At 44.7% G+C, this 18,895-nt stretch overlaps 1 protein-coding gene across 2 annotated transcripts in view; it reads right to left on the minus strand.

Moving 5' to 3' along the window:
* PPP3CA (protein phosphatase 3 catalytic subunit alpha) overlaps positions 1-16,862 on the minus strand; it is a 190,353-nt gene extending 173,491 nt beyond the window's left edge. Inside the window, exon 1 of one of the 2 annotated variants that reach the window (XM_084519424.1) lies at positions 16,699-16,862. In XM_084519424.1, the coding sequence (XP_084375550.1) occupies positions 16,699-16,756 (58 nt within the window). In that variant the 5' untranslated portion in view covers positions 16,757-16,862. The remainder of the gene's footprint in view (positions 1-16,698) is intronic. The other variant, XM_084519423.1, reaches the window with a different exon arrangement.
* Positions 16,863-18,895: the final 2,033 nt, after the last annotated feature.

Genomic DNA, 18,895 nt, shown 5'->3' on the forward strand with positions numbered 1-18,895 from the left:
TCCTCCGGGGCAGAAAACAGATGCCTGGCAATCCAGTTACAGGAGAACATCATCTATTACTGCCACCAAATCCTCTCCAGTTTCACGCCCTGGACTCCCTCCAAGATATGCCCAGTTTAAAAGATGAGATTCAATTAAATGAGTTTCTAGCCAGGTTTTAGAAGGTTTTTTTCCGTGAACTTTGCCCTGCAGGCAAGAAAGATTACAGCTGTAGTAGTTTGGGGCTACGTTATTGCTTCCCGTTGGGCCGACTACCAGGGTCTGAAACAAGGAGCTTAGGCTGCTGCTGTGAACGAAGCTTTTTCAGTCAGGTGTGACACCAACTGCTCGCAGCTCAGGCACAATGGGAAGGAGACGTATTGGCCTGCCAAGCCCTGAATTTCCTTTGCATCCTGCTCCTCCTGGAAATAACACAGCTGGGCAATAACCCATAGGTCAGCCCCAGCCACCTGAGGTGGCTGTTCAAGCACAGAGCTCTCGCCAGCAGAGCAGGATTTATCCCCCTGCTGCTCAATGCCCTTCATTGGATCCACAAAAATGTTTTGGAAACTCCCTGGTACAGAGCTTGGCAGCTTCAGGAGGTGCTTGAGGGGGTTTGAGGCCTGCAAGAAAGCTTCGGGCTTTGCACGATTGCTCCTTCCTCCCACCTACCTCAGCAGGAAATCTTTTAATCATCCACATGGCAAACCTCAGCCAGGAGGTCAAGGAGTTTGTATTTGATTCATTTTGCCAAACACCTTAGGTAAAAAACAAGCAACAACAAAAAAAATCTACTGTAAGAGACAAACCAGGAAGTAGACTTGAAAGGCGAAAATATTTAAGAATGCTACAGCGTGTGTATATGTAAGAAGTCTTACAGTAATCACGGTACTGTAAATATTTCAAGTACCCAGATTACAGAAGTTGACAACATGCATTCCAGTCATCAGTTTTCTTGTTCAAGAAGAAGGTTATGACATTAGACAGGCCATATTAACAGAGGCTTTAGAGCAGCAAGGTCACTAAAGCAAGAAAACATCCTCTTTTTCATCAAGTCCAAATTTGCATACAAAGAAGAAGAGATCCTGTACAGCTGTACACAATTTTGGTTGGTTTTAGATTGCTTTGTTGTTGCTGTTAAAAGGAATCAAAAGGCATTCATTTGGGTTAACTCGGGAAGAAAATCAGTAGGATTTTCAGTAGGATTTAGCAGCCTGAGACTTCAGTCTTTTCTGAGGTGAAAAAGGCAAGTGTTTTTCTGAAGTGTTAAGGTCAAAATCTAGCTAGTATACAGCACAAAGCATTAATGCAGTTGCCTGTATGAGACCTCCCAGGCCACACAACTACCCCCATCATTTCCCCATCTAAACTGGAAGTCAAGGGCTGAAAAGAGAACTGGTGGGTTATCAGCAGAAAGCCTTTAACCTCTCCCTTACACACGGGTCTGGTTCTGGTTAAGAGCACCTGCTCCTCTCACTATACCACCAGTACATGAGAAGTGCATTCACGTGCACCGACTGAGGATGCTGTTCCACCAGAAACACACCAGTAATGTGACGGTATTTGCAGCTCAATAGGAACTGTTCGGATGCTTGCTATTTCCAGTTCTGAAGTAAAGGTCTGACTCACCTGCTAATATCAGTAACAGCTCTGTACTGTACTACAGGACTGCCAGGTACAAACACACAACCTATGTGGACCTGTTTTCTTCTTCAGGTATCTTTCAGGAGAAACCAGCCACTCAACAGAGACTTCTACAATGCAATATGGATGCACACACATGAATAAATAACCCTGCTCTCCAGTCCATTTATCATACTCAGCACTCCTCACTAGTGAAGGTCACATCAAATGAAAAGATTTCTCCTTTGAACTACTCACACGTAAAGTTGCCTCTAAATAGCACAGTTCCAAACTAGAGCGTGCCAGGGTGAGCCAGTACAGAAGTAACTTTCTTCTTTTTTAATTCAAAATATGCAAAAGCAGAGTCTCCTCAGCTTGCAGGAAATATTTACAACGTTATTAGCATTCGCAGATGGAAGGCATAAGGATAACCTTGTGACAAGGGCTGATGAAGACAAGGGAAGGTAATTCAAACGCCACTTGTGTTTTTCCCTAGCTCTGAGCGCTATCCTCTCTGACCGCTGCCGAGCACTGCGCCAGCAATAAATTCAGCCTGCTCTCTCCCAGCCTCCTACAGCACTCAAAGTTTCAGAACTAATCCAGCCTGCTCTTCCCTGGATCCCCAGCCTACCGAAACTTCCAGAAGACTCATCCCTCAGTAAATGAGGCTGACAAATCTTGGCAGGTGCTCAACAACAAATACGATTTTGCAGGTCCAGAAGGTGCAAAAAAATTAAAAAAAATACATTTCTTTCAACAAGGACTCCTGCAATGAAATGGTTGCCATATATTATTCCCATGCTTATAGACTACTGTTTAGAAACGCACCATTACGATTTTTTTTTTTTAAATAAGAAAAGCTTTTTTTTTTTTTCAAGACTGATGCTCAGGAGGCAAGGTGAACACCTTGAAATGAACACTTCTAACCAAAATAATCCATGACGCTAGATTAAAAAATTCAGGCTAAGATGATTCATTCTGTAGTTAAAATGCAGTTGTGAAAGGATTTTGTAGCACTGTCTGGCTAGACACGCCATCTGATCCCACTGACTTCTCACGTTCACTCAGCTGCTGTGCGCATTAGAAGCGTTATTACTGCCACCAACTATTTTCTTTGAACAAAGACAAAACCTTGCACCTTTGAAGACAGGTTTTTCTCTGCTAAACCTTTAGGGAGGCAGTTAAAATCCTAGCCCTGTACCAAGGCACAGGAAGAATCCACTGCCCTCACAGGACCCTTTATTTTGGGGGAATCACTATGGAACTGGGGTTCATCTTTGCACAACTTCGTTATGTTCACACTTCAGGCAACAATTTTGGAAGTCCTGCAAAACTCTGGTGAATTTTTAATACTTGCTGATAAAATTATTTATCTGAAGGAGTTGCTTTATAGTTTCAGATTAAAAATGGCCCAAGTTGAAATCAGCTTTTAACCTTGCCCGATATATATATATATATATATATATATATATATATATATATATATATATATATATATATAACCGCATCAGGAAACAGATCAGCTCGCTCGAGAAGTTTTTCATGATTATAACCCCACAGAAACAATTTCCTCCAGTAAAATATTTGTGACTATGACAGGTGCCCACTTCGATAACAAGCCTTCTCTTGGCATGGCCTCTACCTCAACAAAAGAAGAGGGCATTAGTGTCAAAGCAATTTAGGAAGAAATGCCTTGCAGCATGGCTAGAAGAAAGACTACTGGAATATCCATTCATGCTTACGGTAAACGTGTATATGCCATTAACAGCACCTGATGGTTGTTGGGCTTTTTGTTTTGCTCTTCATTTCCACCTATTCAAAGCACCTCCTCAGCTCTTCTTGGGTGTTCAGTTGCCAGGTTGCAGTACCTGTGTTCACCCTGTTGCCTTTTTGATTTGTTCAACAAGTACCTTTATGGCAACTCTTAACATCCTGAATCCCTCTTTGGAGACCAGAAGATTCCCCATAGCAATGACTCTTCTGACATACACTTCTCTAATAACAAATTCTTAGGCCAAAGACATATGAGCTGAACTAGCAAATCCTTTGCTGGTTCTTGTTCTGTATGTTGCAAAGACATTAAATGTATTTAAACTTCTTTCATATGTTGTCCCGTTTCTTATTATACAGTATGATCTATATGAGCACTGAGGCAATTCTCACTTCAAATTACAGTATCTGAATGCCTATCATTTTCTTCCAATATATCTATCTAGTCAACTGCACAATGCAAGAAAGCCATGTTTCCACTACAACAACAAAAAAGGCCATTATCCAGATTAATTATCTAAGAATTCCACATAGAGAACTTGCTCAGAACTTCTACAAGGGTAGTATCAGTAACTTCACTTATCGCAGGTTTGATTTTATGTTTATACATACAGTACTCAAGTGTTTCCTAACTAGCCCTGCATGGCAACGTGTACCTTCACAGGGAAATAAAAAAGCATGAGAAAGCAGCAAAGAGAACTTCAGATCTGAAAGACAAAACCTTTTTCATTATCACAATTTTCAAAGCTTTTTACTGATTGACAGCAGTCTCAGTTTTAATCTTCATGCCATTATGAAAAGATCAGATGAACCAAAGACTAGTAAAAGATAACTTCCATCCAGTAATTGAAAGAAAACAGACCTTTCTGGCCATCATATCAGAAGCCTTTGTAATGACTACGAAAAATTCACATAAAAGCTTTTTCCAACTTCTCTTAGAGTTGCCCAAAGCAAACTACAGTGGACATACTTCCTGCTCCCCCTTTTAAGTTCCACAAAATGTTGAAGCTGTCAATGCTTGGAAAGTTCTGAAACTCATCAAAAGTGGTCTATGCAAGTGTTTTGCCAGCTACACTGCAATCTACATATGGATATGTCAATTTCTGTAGAAATTGAGAAATAAAATACATGATTCCCCAATACATCATATCTGGGTGTTATTTCAGAGTAAGTATTTTATGGTGGATCCTCATAATCACACAAAGCATTCTTCCTGTAGAAGATCTCATTATCAGACCCAACTGTTCATTTTTAAAGGAAGAAAGGTTTCTCTCTCTCATGTCTGGTCAAAAGGCCTGTGAACTGATAAACTGTGCTTCAATTATCCATTTAAAAGAATTCAGTGAAAGACGATCACAGAATCATTTAGGTTGGAAGGGGCCTCAGGAGGTCATCTGCTCAAGCAAGAGCCACCTGGAGGAGGCCAGCCAGGACCACATCCATACAGCTTTTGAATATCACCAAGGATGGAGACTCTACAGCCTCTCCAGGCAACCTGTTTCTATGTTTGACAATGCTCTCAGTAACTCAAAAATGTTTGCTTGGGTTCCCCTGAGCCTTTTTTTTTTTTTTTTCCTCCAGGCCAGACAGCCCCAGCTCCCGCAGCCTTTCCTCAGAAGAGAGATGCTCCAGGCCCTCAGTCATCCTCATGGCCCATTGCTGGTCTCTCTCCAGTAGCTCTACATCACTGGTGTACTGGGGAGCCCCGAACAGGACCCAGTACTCCAGGTGAGGCCTCACCCATGCTGAGTAAAGGCAAGGATCACCTCCTTGACCTGCTGGCAACGTGCCTCCTAATGCAGCCCAGGAGGCTGTTGGCAAATTCTCAAAGATTACCTATGAAAAAAAAAATCCATCTATTTCAACTCCCACAGAGCCAGGGAAAAAAAAGAAGTCTAATACATATTCAGAAACCATAGCAACTGGATTATAACCAAAAAGGTATCTGCAGAGTAACTTTCTGACTGGCAGTACTTCTACAGCTAGGCCTAGGTTAAACAAACAATGTCCTACAGCGAAGTATTGTCTGTGAAAATAGGATACAAGACGTGAAGTTCACATTTTGTACAAAAAGTACAAAAAGTTGGGTTAATAAGGGTGCTATCCCTCCTCTTGTGACATGGTGTATGTGGTAAACAGGTCCTGTTTACGTGTGAGACCGGTGCCACCTGGGATTCAGAGCCCTGGAGAAGCAGCAGTATCTTGTTAGAGGGTATGAGGACACGCTATTCCCTCACGTGCAAGAACTTTACGTGTATAAATTTGCTTGCATTTACATTTCACACAGGAACTGCCTGCTGTGACATTTCAAAAAGCAAAAAGATGAGTGAAATAGCATAGTCCTGCCCCACGTGTCCAGCTCTGGGCTCCCCAGACTGGTTGGGGACCTCAACTGGTGGATATGGTCCTGGGCAAGTGGGCCTATGGGCTTCAGCAGGGGCTTGGACAAGATGACCCCCAGAGGTCCCTTCCAGCCTTACCCCTCCTGGGACCCTGAAGTTGTCAAAGCTCATGCCTTTTAGTTACAAGTGACTGAGAAACGATCTTTGATGTTAAGGATAAATTGTTAAAATTAAGGATATCTTGTGACCAAAAAACACCATATGCTCACATCTGCTAAGGTAGGAGACCACCCATAAGTTAAAGCTAGTCCCTTAACTGAAATGAACACAGGCTCATCCCCATTTGTAACAAAGAAAAAAAGTTTGTTTTTTTTTTTTGTAGTTCACTGTTCCTTGTCCTCCACCAAAAGTAACCTCATCTTGTACACTCAAAACAACCACCACCACGCACACACAAAGATCATTCGCAGATAACTTAAACCTACTTTAGGGCTGTACACACAAAGTATCACTAAAAAAGTTTCACCAAGTGCCTTTGCCAGTTTGTTGATTCAGCCCAGCTCCCTTGTGGTTAGGGCACAGCGGCCCGCCCCGCTGCACACAAACACCTCTAAAAATCCAAGGTACCCACCTGAGCCAAAACAACTCATTAGGCAAAGCACTCCCAAAACATCTCCGTGCTTTCGGTTTCTAAGCAAGCCAGGACTCCCTGCGTAATGCTTCACTACCCTTGTCCACTGCAGTTTTCATTCCTGCTCCCAAACCTCCCCAGCCGCATGGCCAGCACACCTGATGAGGCTGCTGGCCTCCTTCCTAGGCAGGCAGCTGCTCACACCAGCCACCACCACCCCGCTTTCCTCTTTCCCCCCCTCCCCACATCCTTATTTTTGTGCAGCACAGAGCTACAGGTCTCCCAACAAGGAAAATTACACTCTTACACACATCTGCTATGTCCATCTTCCGTCCTACCGCTGTGATTTTAATATTAGGACGTACTCTATTATGCCAGAGAAATTGTTAAGCAAAGCAGACTACCTTTTTATTTAAGGCAACCCAGATGCATTCACTACTAAATAAAACTCGTTTCCACATGAGCAGAACACAGGAAAAAAAACAAAACAACTTATACATAAGAATGGCTCCTATGTGTTTTTTTTAGTGATAAAAACATTCATACATGTATGGAAAACATTTTAGACAATTTCTGAAGACACAGCAACAAAACAAACTATTGCTTGAGCTAAAGAGCCACACAGACAACTCACTTTTTGCTTGCCAGATGACAGCATTGCAAACAGGAGCGTGCTTTGCTCAGGGTGAAAATAAGAGACAACGCTGTCCTGCCTAAGCCACAGAAGGTCGGATATAACAACACAGTTTACAGTGGACAGAAATCAGGCACTGAAAAGGAAGAGCAAAAGCAAAACCGTAAGTCACAGGATGACGACTTGATTCACAGTTTACTCAAGTTAATGAAAAGATTCCAACTCCTGCAGATTTCAGCGGGTTATGAAACAGGTCCTGCGAAGGGAAGCGCTCCAAGTCACAAACAGCAATGCGATATTTTGATACCTAATTGCCACCATTGCCCACGAAGAAATCCCTGGTGTAAAGTAGAGAACAAATACAATAATCTCGCTTTCTCATTTTAAAATGGCATAAAAGGAACAATAAAAAAAAGTTATTGAAGAGAACTAGATTGTTCCCAGCTGTTATCATAAAATACTACAGCTGTTCGTGTCATTGTAGCTAATGACCAGTTGCACTTTTTCAAAGATTGTAACACAGTATGACCATTGTAATCTACATCAAACTGAAACTTGGCAAACATCACGGAAAAAAAAAAGACCAAAAAATTATTTAAATTGCTGTGTTTGATGTTTTCGTTGTGTTTGTGGGTTTTGAGGTTGTTTTTCTGTGTGTGTGTTTGGGGGAATGGCTCTGAATTTTTGTCTGAATGGCTCAGCATTCAAATTGTCCATTATTTTAAATTCCTTTAAAAATCACTGTAAATGAAAGGTATTTAATTATTAAACTTGTCTCTGCAGGAATAAAAGCAGAAATAAGCCAGAAATTGCCAAATTTGTTCCAAATTTGCTGAGTAGAACAATATCTCAAGTCCAAAGTGGATGATGAAACATCTTCTCTCCAAGGCCAGCAAGAGGGTGGGTTTCCCCATCTAGAAGCTTTTAATTGTTTTGTTAACTGTATATGTGAACCAAATCAAATCTTCCATAAGGATTCAAACACACATGCAAAGAAAATGGGGAAATAGAAGAAAAAAATCAAAGAGATAGATGAAGAAAGAATTTTCAGAGACATCTCTCTACTGGAACAGTACTCCTTGACAGATGGAGAAAAAGCTAGGGTAAAAGTATGTATGCCCACAAAAAAAAATTAAAAAAAAAATCTCTGCAGAACCTGGAATATACTATTTCAAGCAATTTCATGTAATTTCCAGAGAAAATACATTAGCATATGTTTCTCTCTAGCCATGTGCTTTCCCCTCCAAAATCACCCATATAGGATTATAGACCAGAAACACATCCCAAGCTCCTTTTTTTTTTTTCCCCGTGCTGCTTTTTTTCCTCGTTACTAATAAAAACACTGATTTATTGAAGAAAACCAGCATTCACTTTACCACCAGGTTTTCCATGTCAGAAACAATTCCAGAACTCCAAACGCTTTAGAAAGACTACCACGCAACCATACACGGCATATATCCTGCTGCATAGGAACTGATCTGGGACATTATAACAAGTAACATACAGCCACAGCAAAGAAACGTAAAAAGCTCAAGAACAGGAAAACCAAGAAGACAAGGAGCTCAGCCTCTTCTTCTCCCCTTGAGCTATTTATCCAGACCACTAAAGATTTATTTCAGAATGATGGGTAGTCCAAAACACAAACAACTCAGGAACTTAGCTTTTATCTGGCCACACAATTACTTGGCTGTCACTACCAGCAAGAAAAAAAAAAAAACAACTGTGTATAACCTACCTTCATGAGGACACTCACAAATGCTTAAATTAAAAATTAAGCCCTAGTCACACTAAATTAGGCCAGAAAACTGTAGTTGGGATTCTATTAATTAAGTCTATTGAACAATGCCCAGAGTGAGTGCTAAAGACCGTCTGCAACATCGCATCTGCATAACCCATTATTAACACGTGTTATTTTCACCATTCCAATCACAAGGTCAAAGTGCACTTCCTTTCTTGTGGCAACACTGTGCAGGCTTGATATTTTTGTGTAATTGGCAAGAATCAGAGCCAACATTATAGCACAGTTTGCTCTGCAGGGGGTGATTTCCTACTGATTTCGTTGGTGAGAACTTCACCACCACAAAAAGGTAACCTGGCTTTAGGGTTCTGAATAAATTCTCTGGTTAAACCTGTTGCCATTTTTTCCCCTCCAGTCCATCAACTCCACACTAAGCCACATGTATCTAAAAGACTGCCTGGAGAAAAAGAGTATGGTATAGAATACCAGCGTTTTCATACCAATGCTTGCTTCATCCCATCAGAGAACTTCTTGATTTCGAAAAGCCCAAAATGCAAACTTAAATTATTTTAATCAATCCATATATGCTTATCTGAAAAATGGGGGAAAAAAAAGCTATCAATATTGCTAAAGCTTAATGCAACTATATTTTAGGAGAGTTTTTTCTTCTTTCTTTGCCACCAAGATTAGTCTCTATACAGACTAGGTTCTATACCTTTAACACTTTGACTTTAAGGTGGAGGCTTTGAAGTTCACTCATCCGTGATGAACTTCACTTTTTTTCAAGCAAGTATTACCACCTTCATCAAATCTTACTTTCCCTTGCTAATTAATTTCTGCGTCGGGCTGCAGAGACACCAAAGCATAAGTGCTTACACTGCCTCTCTTCCCAAATTAACTAAAACCACTAATGACCACACTAGCCCTCACATAACTTTTTGCAAGCTACATGAGTTAAAACCAGGAGCCATGCTGTGAGCTTCCAATGTTACTGCTAAGCAACCTGCAAGCGGCAGCTGAAGTGCAAAATACAGACATCCTTCTGGGACAAGTTGGGCAGAGCTTGAGTAGCACACTGCTAGTGGAGCTACTCACTGAAAAGAAAGCTACAGAGTCAGCAGCTGGCTGCAGAATTATAACAGAAGTCAGAGGAAGAGTCATAACACACTTCCCCTGTTCTCACACGCTTCCCCAGGCACCTACAGATGCATCAAAGGCAATACGCTGTACCCAGCGCACCTCTTACCTTAGGTGAAGTGCATCCCAACCACAAACAGGCAGCACTTAAGCTGCTCAACATACGGCACCATGGGAATTAAAAAATAAAATTAAAAAGAATACAAGGACAGAGTTTGAACAGGAAAAGAAGGAGCACACTGAAACTTGAGAGGGAGAAAGCATTAAGAAAAAAAAAAAGACTGAAAACAACAGAAAGCTGCAGTGGAAGTTCAGTATAGCACACCTTGATTTCTAAGTACAAAGAGGTTTATTTGTTAAAATTACTGTTAAGCAAAATATTTTCCAAAGCTTCATGAAAACCCCTACAAAACTCTACACCTTTAGCATGTGCAACGCAGAAACCCCACCCACAAACACCCAGGAATTAACTCCTAAATAAAAACATCACTTTTGACCTCTGGTGCCTTTCCACTCCACTCTTTCTCCTTTCCAGCTCCAACTACAAGCGCTATCAACTTGCAAATTGCGTTGGCATCATAATTAAAATCTTAACTAAGACAGTCATGTTCTCCTCACACACCAGTGTTGCCATATCAACGTGAACATGCCTAACCTCGCTAATAAAAATAGGCCTCATACTCAGCTTAAAACACATGGAAATGACTGTCAAAGAGATCCTACTCTGGGGGTGTTACTTCAACAGCATCGGCTTTCTGGTGGGGGAGTAAAGTAGTTTGGATTTTTATCTTTGAGATTAAAATTCACCACCACGGCACCTATCGTCCCTGTTTCTCCACACATCTCTTCCTCCATGCAAGGAATAACTGGTTAGGAGGATGTACCCAGGGTACAACACTGCTACATTGGCAGCTAGAAGCCAAGTAGCAGATTATTCACCGAGCCCCGCTGCTGCACGAACTAGGCCGCACGGACGCTGAAGTGTTTTTCAGAGCCGGGATGATGCATTTCACCATTATCGACTGAGAAGCCATAAAATGCTCTTTTACGGGGTAAAGTCAAGGTAAATGACTGATTATCAGAACAGGAAATGATTTAAGCATTCAGCAGAAGAAATGATATGTAATGGCAACTTGCATTTGACTCGTGAAACCACATATAAAAGAGTATCAGAAGGCACCTTTTCATGAAGGTGATTTGAAGTGGCTTTTACTTCAGAAACTTGTGGCTTCTTTTATGGCATACTTGAGAAAATAAAAAAAGTGTAAAACAGTATCTTTGTGTCTTAAAATACTCTTAAGGGAGTGCTTTTCTCCATATTCTTTAAAGCTCTAAAGGAGGAACTATCCCCCACACCCCGCTGCTTCAACATCACTGCGAAGCCTTAAATGAACTAACATTCATACTTGATGGAGTACCAAACCTAAATTGTGTTTCTTCTGTACTTTAAGTAGGAGCTGCCCAGCAAAACAGAAGGAGCTGAAGAAAGAGGATGAGTTTGGGACATACAAGCTACAATAGACAAATAAGCAGCGTGCTGAGGTATTAACACTGCCCGAGATAAATTTCCTTAAGAAATACCAGGCGAGAAGAATCGTGAGAGTTCGGGAAGACTCGGAACTATGAAGAATAAAGAGAGTATCAGGTTGTATACTCAGAGATAAATATATTTTGTATTTTATCTTCCTGCCACAACCCGCACAGAGAAGCGAGCGTAACCATGTAGAATCTCTCATCTCCAAGTGGGATGCACGCAATGGAAGTAGATACCATTGAATTTGGGAATAGATAGCAGAGAGGAAACAACTGCCCTGCACAACATTCCCCTATGGAAAATTACCTCAACTGGCTCATATTTTCCACTGAAGTTAAGCACTGATAACATCCAGCATGAACTCCTCTTTCAAGTTTCTCACCACCACCACCACTGGTATCAAACGCACCACTCCCCTCGCTGGGCTCAGCCAGAAAGAGCACGTAACAGAAGACAGCTTTAGCCCACACAGAATTCAGAAACATAAAGGTTTTAAACACACAGATAAGGTAGTTTTTCCCCCCCTTGCCTCATATCAGTCCAAAGCACGAGGAAAGTCTCCCACCTATGCAGCGCAACACGAGTTGCGTAAGAAAGGTGTCTTCCAGTGCACGCGTGGTTCTTCCTTATGCAGTAAAAGGCTTGCTGTTTCAGTACAGCCTTATTTACAAAATTACCTTAATGAGTAAGAGGTACGGAGAGTTCACAAATCAAAATAAATCACCGGTTTAATTACACAAGCGTAACTGTCAAGCGCTGTACTTTGCTTTTATTTAGGTTTCTCATTACTACGCTCACGATCCTTTACGCCGAGCGCTGTGCACCAGGCACACGTACACGGGTTCACAGGGTGTCAGACACACACAGGCTGCCATACCCAAGCAGCATCCAGCTGACAGAAGCCATGGGTTCTTTTTTACAGGCATTAACGGAGTTTTGACCATGAGACGCAAGAACATAGGGGTTACATGTAAGAAAATAAGCCAGCCTTGTTTTGTTTTCTAAGTACCTGTAAGATAAGGACGAAGTGAGCACATCCACTCATTTTCTGTCCTCAACCGCTTCTCCTACAGCTTGTTTCATGAATTTACTGGGGGTCCGTGCTTACAAAGGTAGCAAAGCCAAGGGGGGACCACCCTAAAAAGGGTGGTAAGAAGGGATGAGGAGCACACAGCTCAAGGTGGGTTCTCCACTCGGTAACATCGCTTAAACCTAGATGCAGGCTCCCTCTGAGTGCATTCTTAAGCATTACAAGGATAAATTGAATTAATTAAAAACAAAAATAGAGTCAGCGTTCCTATGCCAATAGAAACCACTACAACGCAACTCCCTCCTTTCCCTCATGAGGATCAGGCAGATATTGAACTTCCAGCACCCTCAGAGGAGGGGCACAAAACAGTTTCATCTCCTGCCACTGGCCAGCTGTAACTATCCAAGTAGCACTTGGATATCCTCAGCAGAGGTTTCCTAATACTTAGATTCACACCAGAACACATACCAACTGCACCAGCACTACTGATGCTCAGGTCAGGCACGGGACTACCCAAAAAACACAGGACAGCCCAGCACTCGCAGGGTGCACACATGCTGGAAAAAAAAAATGTATTTGATTCACAGGAAGGCTTCTGCAGCACCCCTATAAAGACCAGCCTGGTACACCAGCCTCTGGAGAACGCATAGAGGTCTCCCCTGGACTAAAGGAAACCCTAAACTTCATGGCTAATTCCTATTATTGACGGCAATAAACACCAGTTTTATCTTTCATGAATCTGAAGTTAACACTGATGGCTAACATATCGATTGGGAACTGACATTCATATTATATTACAAACAACTGACAGCCCGAACATTAGGAGATCGTTAACAACGCCAGGGTTGAAGATTCAGAGACAGCAGGGGCTGATGGCTGGTGTTTTTGGGGGTGTCAGTTCTTGCTATAACCTCAGCACACAATGCACAACGGGATTGCCAACACCAAGGATCCAGAGCCATGGCAGCAGCCCATCTGAGGAGCTGAGATGGACGGATTCCATTAAAACTCCATCTTCCTTCAAAGGGGAAGAAAAAAAAAAAAAATCAAAACCAAAAGCACACAACCATCTGACCTGCACAGAAGAATCAATCACTGTACCTAGCTAACAGCAAGATTTCCAGGAAATACTGCTTTTATTTCTCCGTATGACTATTAGGGCTCACTTTTGAAGTTTTGATTTAGGATTACTCTGCTTTAGAGCAGTATTTCTAGAAGGCAGTAACGCAACACTGAATATTTTGAGGAGGTCAAGTAATCTGACACGCAGCTTTTCCCTCCAGGTCAGTGGGGTTCATATCTTGCTAATGTCAGTAGTGACCAAAAGCTGTTGACATCAGACAGCTGTTCTGTGACCCACGAGGAATGAGCTAGGATTCTCGGTCCAGTTTTTCCTGGACAGGTATCCCCACCTTCACTAGCGCAACCCAGCCCACGCTCTGGCTAGCAAGTCTCAGGAGTTTAAAGCGGTGCAGACAAGGAGCAGCTTTCTCAATCCTGAAAGAGAACTAGAAGTTGTAAACAGCTCCGTCCGGGCGAAGGCTGCATCATACCTCTAACGAAAAAGAAAGCAATTTCAATCTGTAAATATGCCAGGTCAGCATTTGCTGCAACACTACGTTGTCCTGAGCCTTGATCCTGCAAGCATTTGCATGTACAGGTCATCTTTGAATGGTCTGATAACTGCAAGTAAGCATTGCTCCTCTACAGGATAAAAAAAATAATAAATAAATCCACAGATGAAAGACGATTTGTCTAATTTTCACGACAATGTACATACCACGTTAAGGAGAGCACAAAAATAAATAAAAAAGTACTACTTGAACTGTAACTGCATGCTGCAGCTTCACATACAGGAACCTCTTTCCCTTTAAGGATACGATTTTGTCAGCTTCACCAAGAGTTAATTTGCTTCTGAAAACTTCGCATGACACACAGACTTGAATTTCTTCTTTGCACCCCTCATTGCACAACCACCCCAGATCTGCAAATTTCACTCAAACCGTCAGATGTAATCGTGCACCAACAGCATAACAGAGGAGAGAGAAGACCAAAACCTTATAAGCATTAGGGACTACTCCTCAGCCATCTTCCCTTTCTCCCAAAAGCACGCTTTATTTTGGACTGCAATCAGCTTAAGCACGGCTCAGAAAATTCAATAAGCAACGCAAAAGGAGCGTGAGACGCAGTTTTTGCCGACAGAAAGATCCCACTCCTCGCTATGCTCGATGGTTTCGGGCAGGGAAAAAAGCCAAGGAGCCCACCTAAGAGGCAGCAGGCAGCCAGGAGCAACCTGCAGGCAGCTGCTGGAGCTGGAAGCTCCCCGAGCGCACCCATCGTTGCGTAACGCTGCCTGGCGGGGGCTTTCACCGGCCAGCTCAGAACTGTTGTTAGAAGGAGACATCTCCTGTCATGCACCAGCAAACCGAAAGGGCTTAAGGCACACACACACACATAAATAAATAAATAAGAAATGAACAAGCCAAGCAACAACAACACAACAACCAACCGCACGCATGCAGGAGGAGAGGAGCTTAAGCCAGAGCTTATATCCATATGCTACGAACATCTCCTTTCCAAATTAAGTTAAAACATCACATGAAATGAAACCTTAAAAAAAAAAAAAAGTTGCTTTCAAGGTTCTATCTCAGCACCATCAGAAAACCTGGTCTGCCTTCTACAGTATCAGGACTCTCTGGCTACTTGCATGGGTGCTAACAAGGTGTTATTTCCTTTTTTATTATTATTTCTTATTCATTTTCACATTGCAAGCCTACTCCAGTTGCTCACCTCTAGAAAGCACAAGTGACATCCCATGGAAAAGAAGCAAGGCAACCTTTTCCTACCCCCATTATCACCACCAATTATTTTCTTGCTAGATTTCCTTACAGTCTATATGAAGGCAGTGTGGGGTGCCTATGATACAGCAAAGAATAATCCTACTAAGAAATCAGTTTACTGTGTGCTACCCCCTTCAGGTACTATTTTAAGACCTTGAAACGAACTCACTGTTTAATAAAATAAAAAAAAAATGAACCGGTTAAACAAATCTTCATGTGACACAGTGACACCAGACAGCTACCAGCAGAGATGAGAGACACCCGAGCAGCATTTCGGTTTCGTTCAGTACTTTCTCAGTTTACCAAAGTCGATTTCTAATTGCATGATAAAATTATTCCTGCAATACCGCTGAGTTTTCTAAGAAAACGGTGCTTTGAGATATCACAAACGCTAAAAAAATATATATGTTAAAAAAAAAATAATGCAAAAGAGTGGTTGCTGACAAAAGCCATTAGGATGCAAAACCACTGGGGGGGCTGTCAATATGGAGATGGCAGTTCCAATTCTGCAGCAATTCTTACTCATGCTGAACACCTACTTCAGTCAAAGGAAGTTCTGTCACACACGAGATCAGGACGTTTGGTCATGTGTCAGGAACGAGGCAGATTTTAAAACAAGTCCAAAAAAAAATAAAAATAAAAAAAAAAGGGGGCAGCCAAACCATAAAAGAGACGAAGCCTTCCCAATAGGGTTTGCTGTACCTAGAGAGGGGATGCATCAGCTAAACGGAGCTGCTTCAGGTCTCTGAAGCCTGCTGCTGGTGTGATATAACTGATTGCTGGAAATATGCTACATTTTTACAGGACGTATCTCGGTTAGGAGATACATTTCCAAGCCACTTAAATAAAAAAATAAAAAAAACGTGTCATGGCTGCAATTGCATTTCTCACATCTGCAGTTCCATTTGGAGGGAAAAAAAAGGATAAAAATGTAATAATAAAAGGGGGGGTGAAAGGCAATAGGAAGCGTGAATAAACAACATGCTGAATGCCATTTACACGGAAGGTTTGGCTCGGGGAAGCGAGGGGGGGGGGGCGGTCGGGGCCGCCTTCCCCTGCAGCCCCGCGGGCCGGGGGCTGCCAGCACAGCCCCTGCTGGGGGACAGCCTCGTCGGGGAGCCCTCGGGGGCCGAACCGGGAGGAGGAGGAGGAGGAGGAGGAGGAGGAGGAGGAGGAGGAGGAGGAGGAGGAGGAGGAAGGGGGATGCCCGGCGGAGCTCCCCCTCGCTCTGCAGCCAGCCCTGCGCAGCCTGGGCGCGGAGAGGGGGGGGGGGGGGGGGGGCGGCGCTGCAGCGGGGGGACCCCCCCGGCCCCAAGCGTTGTGCCGAGCCCCCTCCCCCGACCCTAAACCCCCCTTATACCCCCCCAAAACACACACACACACACCTCCCACACCACACCCCCACCCCGAGCCCGGCGATGCCCCGGCGGCGGCACCCACCTTTCACCACCCTGTCCGTCGTCGACAGCTTGGGGTCGGTGGCCTTGTGCTCCGACATGTCGGCCGGGCGGCGGCCGCCGCTGCGGGCAGGGCTGGGGCTCCGGCTCCTCCGAGGTGGCCCCAAGTTGCCGCGTCCCGCTGGGTCGGCGCTGCCTTCCTCCCCCCTCCTCCTCCTCCTCCTCCTCCTCCTTCTCGGAGCTCCGGCGGCGGCTTCTCCCCCGCTCCCCGCTGCTGGAGGCGGTCGCCGGCTTCTCCCCCCCCCCCGCGGAGCACCAGCCGAGGGTCAGCAGGCAGCAGCGGCAGCAGCAGCAGGCACAGCCCCGAGCCGGCAGCGGCGGCCAGGTTGCAAACGCAGCAGCCCTGCGCTTCGCTTCCTTCCTCCGCGGCGCAGCTCCTCCTCCTCCTCCTCCTCCTCCTCCTCCTCCTTAAGGTCAGGCTCCGTCTCCCCTCCCTCCCCCCTTACCCTCCCCGCTGAGCTCTCCCTGCTCGCCCCGCTCAGCTCAGCTCCGCTCCGCTCCCACCGCTCCGGCTCCAGCCCCGTCCCCAGCCCCGTTCCCGTCCCCGTCCCCGTCCCCGCTGCCGGCTCCGCGCCGCCCTCCCGGCCCCGCTCCCCCCCGCGCCGCCATTGGCCGCGCCCCGCCTCCCGCCCACCGCGGGGCCGCCCAGGTGCGCCCCGGCCGCCTCAGGGCCCTGCCGCAGCGCCCCCCCCCCCCAAAAAAAAGAGGCTTCGTGCCCCCTTTTTGGCACCCCCACAGCCCCGCGGTGGGGCTTGTTGGTGTGTGTCTGAGGAGAATCTGCTCGGCTGTGGGGCTGAGCGGTGTTCTGGTTTTATTTTTTTTTGTTAATTCCAGAGGAAAAATGAGGCGCGCCCCCTCGGGGTGAGGGGTGTTGAGGGAGCTCTTGTGGTATGGCTCCTGTGTAGGGCAGCCAAGAAGCCGGAGACACCTTGCCCGGCTCCCCGTTTCCCTCCGGGGTGCCATCCAAGCTGCTTGGTTGGCAGATGTTGCTGCTTCAGGAAGCCACAAGGAAAACAAGGTGGCGGTCAGGACGCGTATTCCCAGCTTTGATTCGCCTGGCGTTTCTAGGGGGTGTTTGCTTGGCCATCCTTGTGGTGTTTTCCCTGAACATGAGCCGGCATCCTACGTGACCGGCCTTCAGTACCACGCCATGAGTCTTACTCCAGAAGCTGTGGTGAGCTCCTGGTGGTGCCACCACCCTTTGGTCCCATGAACATAAGAGCAAGGCACCCACCTGCCATCCCCCTCACAGCACTAACACAACACTCAAAAACAAACCCAGTGCTCAAGCAAGGCATTTCCTACCCACCCAAATAAACCCCAGAGCCCACATCAGGCACGTATAAAGCTCCCCATACGCTAAGCACGCTTGGTGAAGCACCAAGAGCACAGAAGAGCCCGGGCAGAAATGCCCCACGCCTTCACCCTGGCTGCTGGGAGGCACTGCTTAGCGGCACCTGGACGCAGAAGGAGAAGCAGCGCGTCAGGAATGCAGCACGGCCAGTAAATTCAGGTCTTGCATACGCCTCGTGGGCCACAACTTCATGAGACGCAGAGGACCAGTTTGGATCCGTTCTTCTGTGACTGCAGGCTGTTTGCATGAGTCATTTGGATTCTTGATAGACTGCAATAACAGAGACTCTGGGTCTCCAGCTTACACTTGCTCCCCCATTAGTCACAGGACAAGACTTCAGCTCCGATTTTTTTTTTTTCAACAAGTAATTGTGGCTATTGTTGCAGCTATATAAGGACATTTAGTGTCCCAGCTCCAGCACCTTCCTAGGAATTCTGAAGGCCATCTGAGACTTCTTTTAGCATTTTTCCTTTGCTTCAAAGTTCTTAGTTGTAATATGCCATCCAGGCCAGGGGAGGTTCTCTCATTTTATCTTGTGGAGGGAGGGTCTTGTTCATGCATTTGTTGCATTTAGTCTTCCTTTCCAAGGTAGAATCCCCATTGCAATTATTTTCTTCATAACAAGTTTTCAGATAAGTTTACGTAAGACAAAGATGAGTACCACTGCCAAAGACCACATATCATACCTCTGCAATATACAGTACAGTCAAGACTCAGATCACAGGTAAAAGACCTCATCACCACTTTGTCTTGGTCTGGTGCGGTCTTAACCTCATGACTTGTTTCAGGAGCATTTGTAAATTCTTTATCCTTGCCATGAGGGAAG

The sequence above is a fragment of the Aythya ferina genome (assembly GCF_964211825.1).
Source record: "Aythya ferina genome assembly, chromosome: 4".
Lineage (NCBI taxonomy): Eukaryota > Metazoa > Chordata > Aves > Anseriformes > Anatidae > Aythya > Aythya ferina.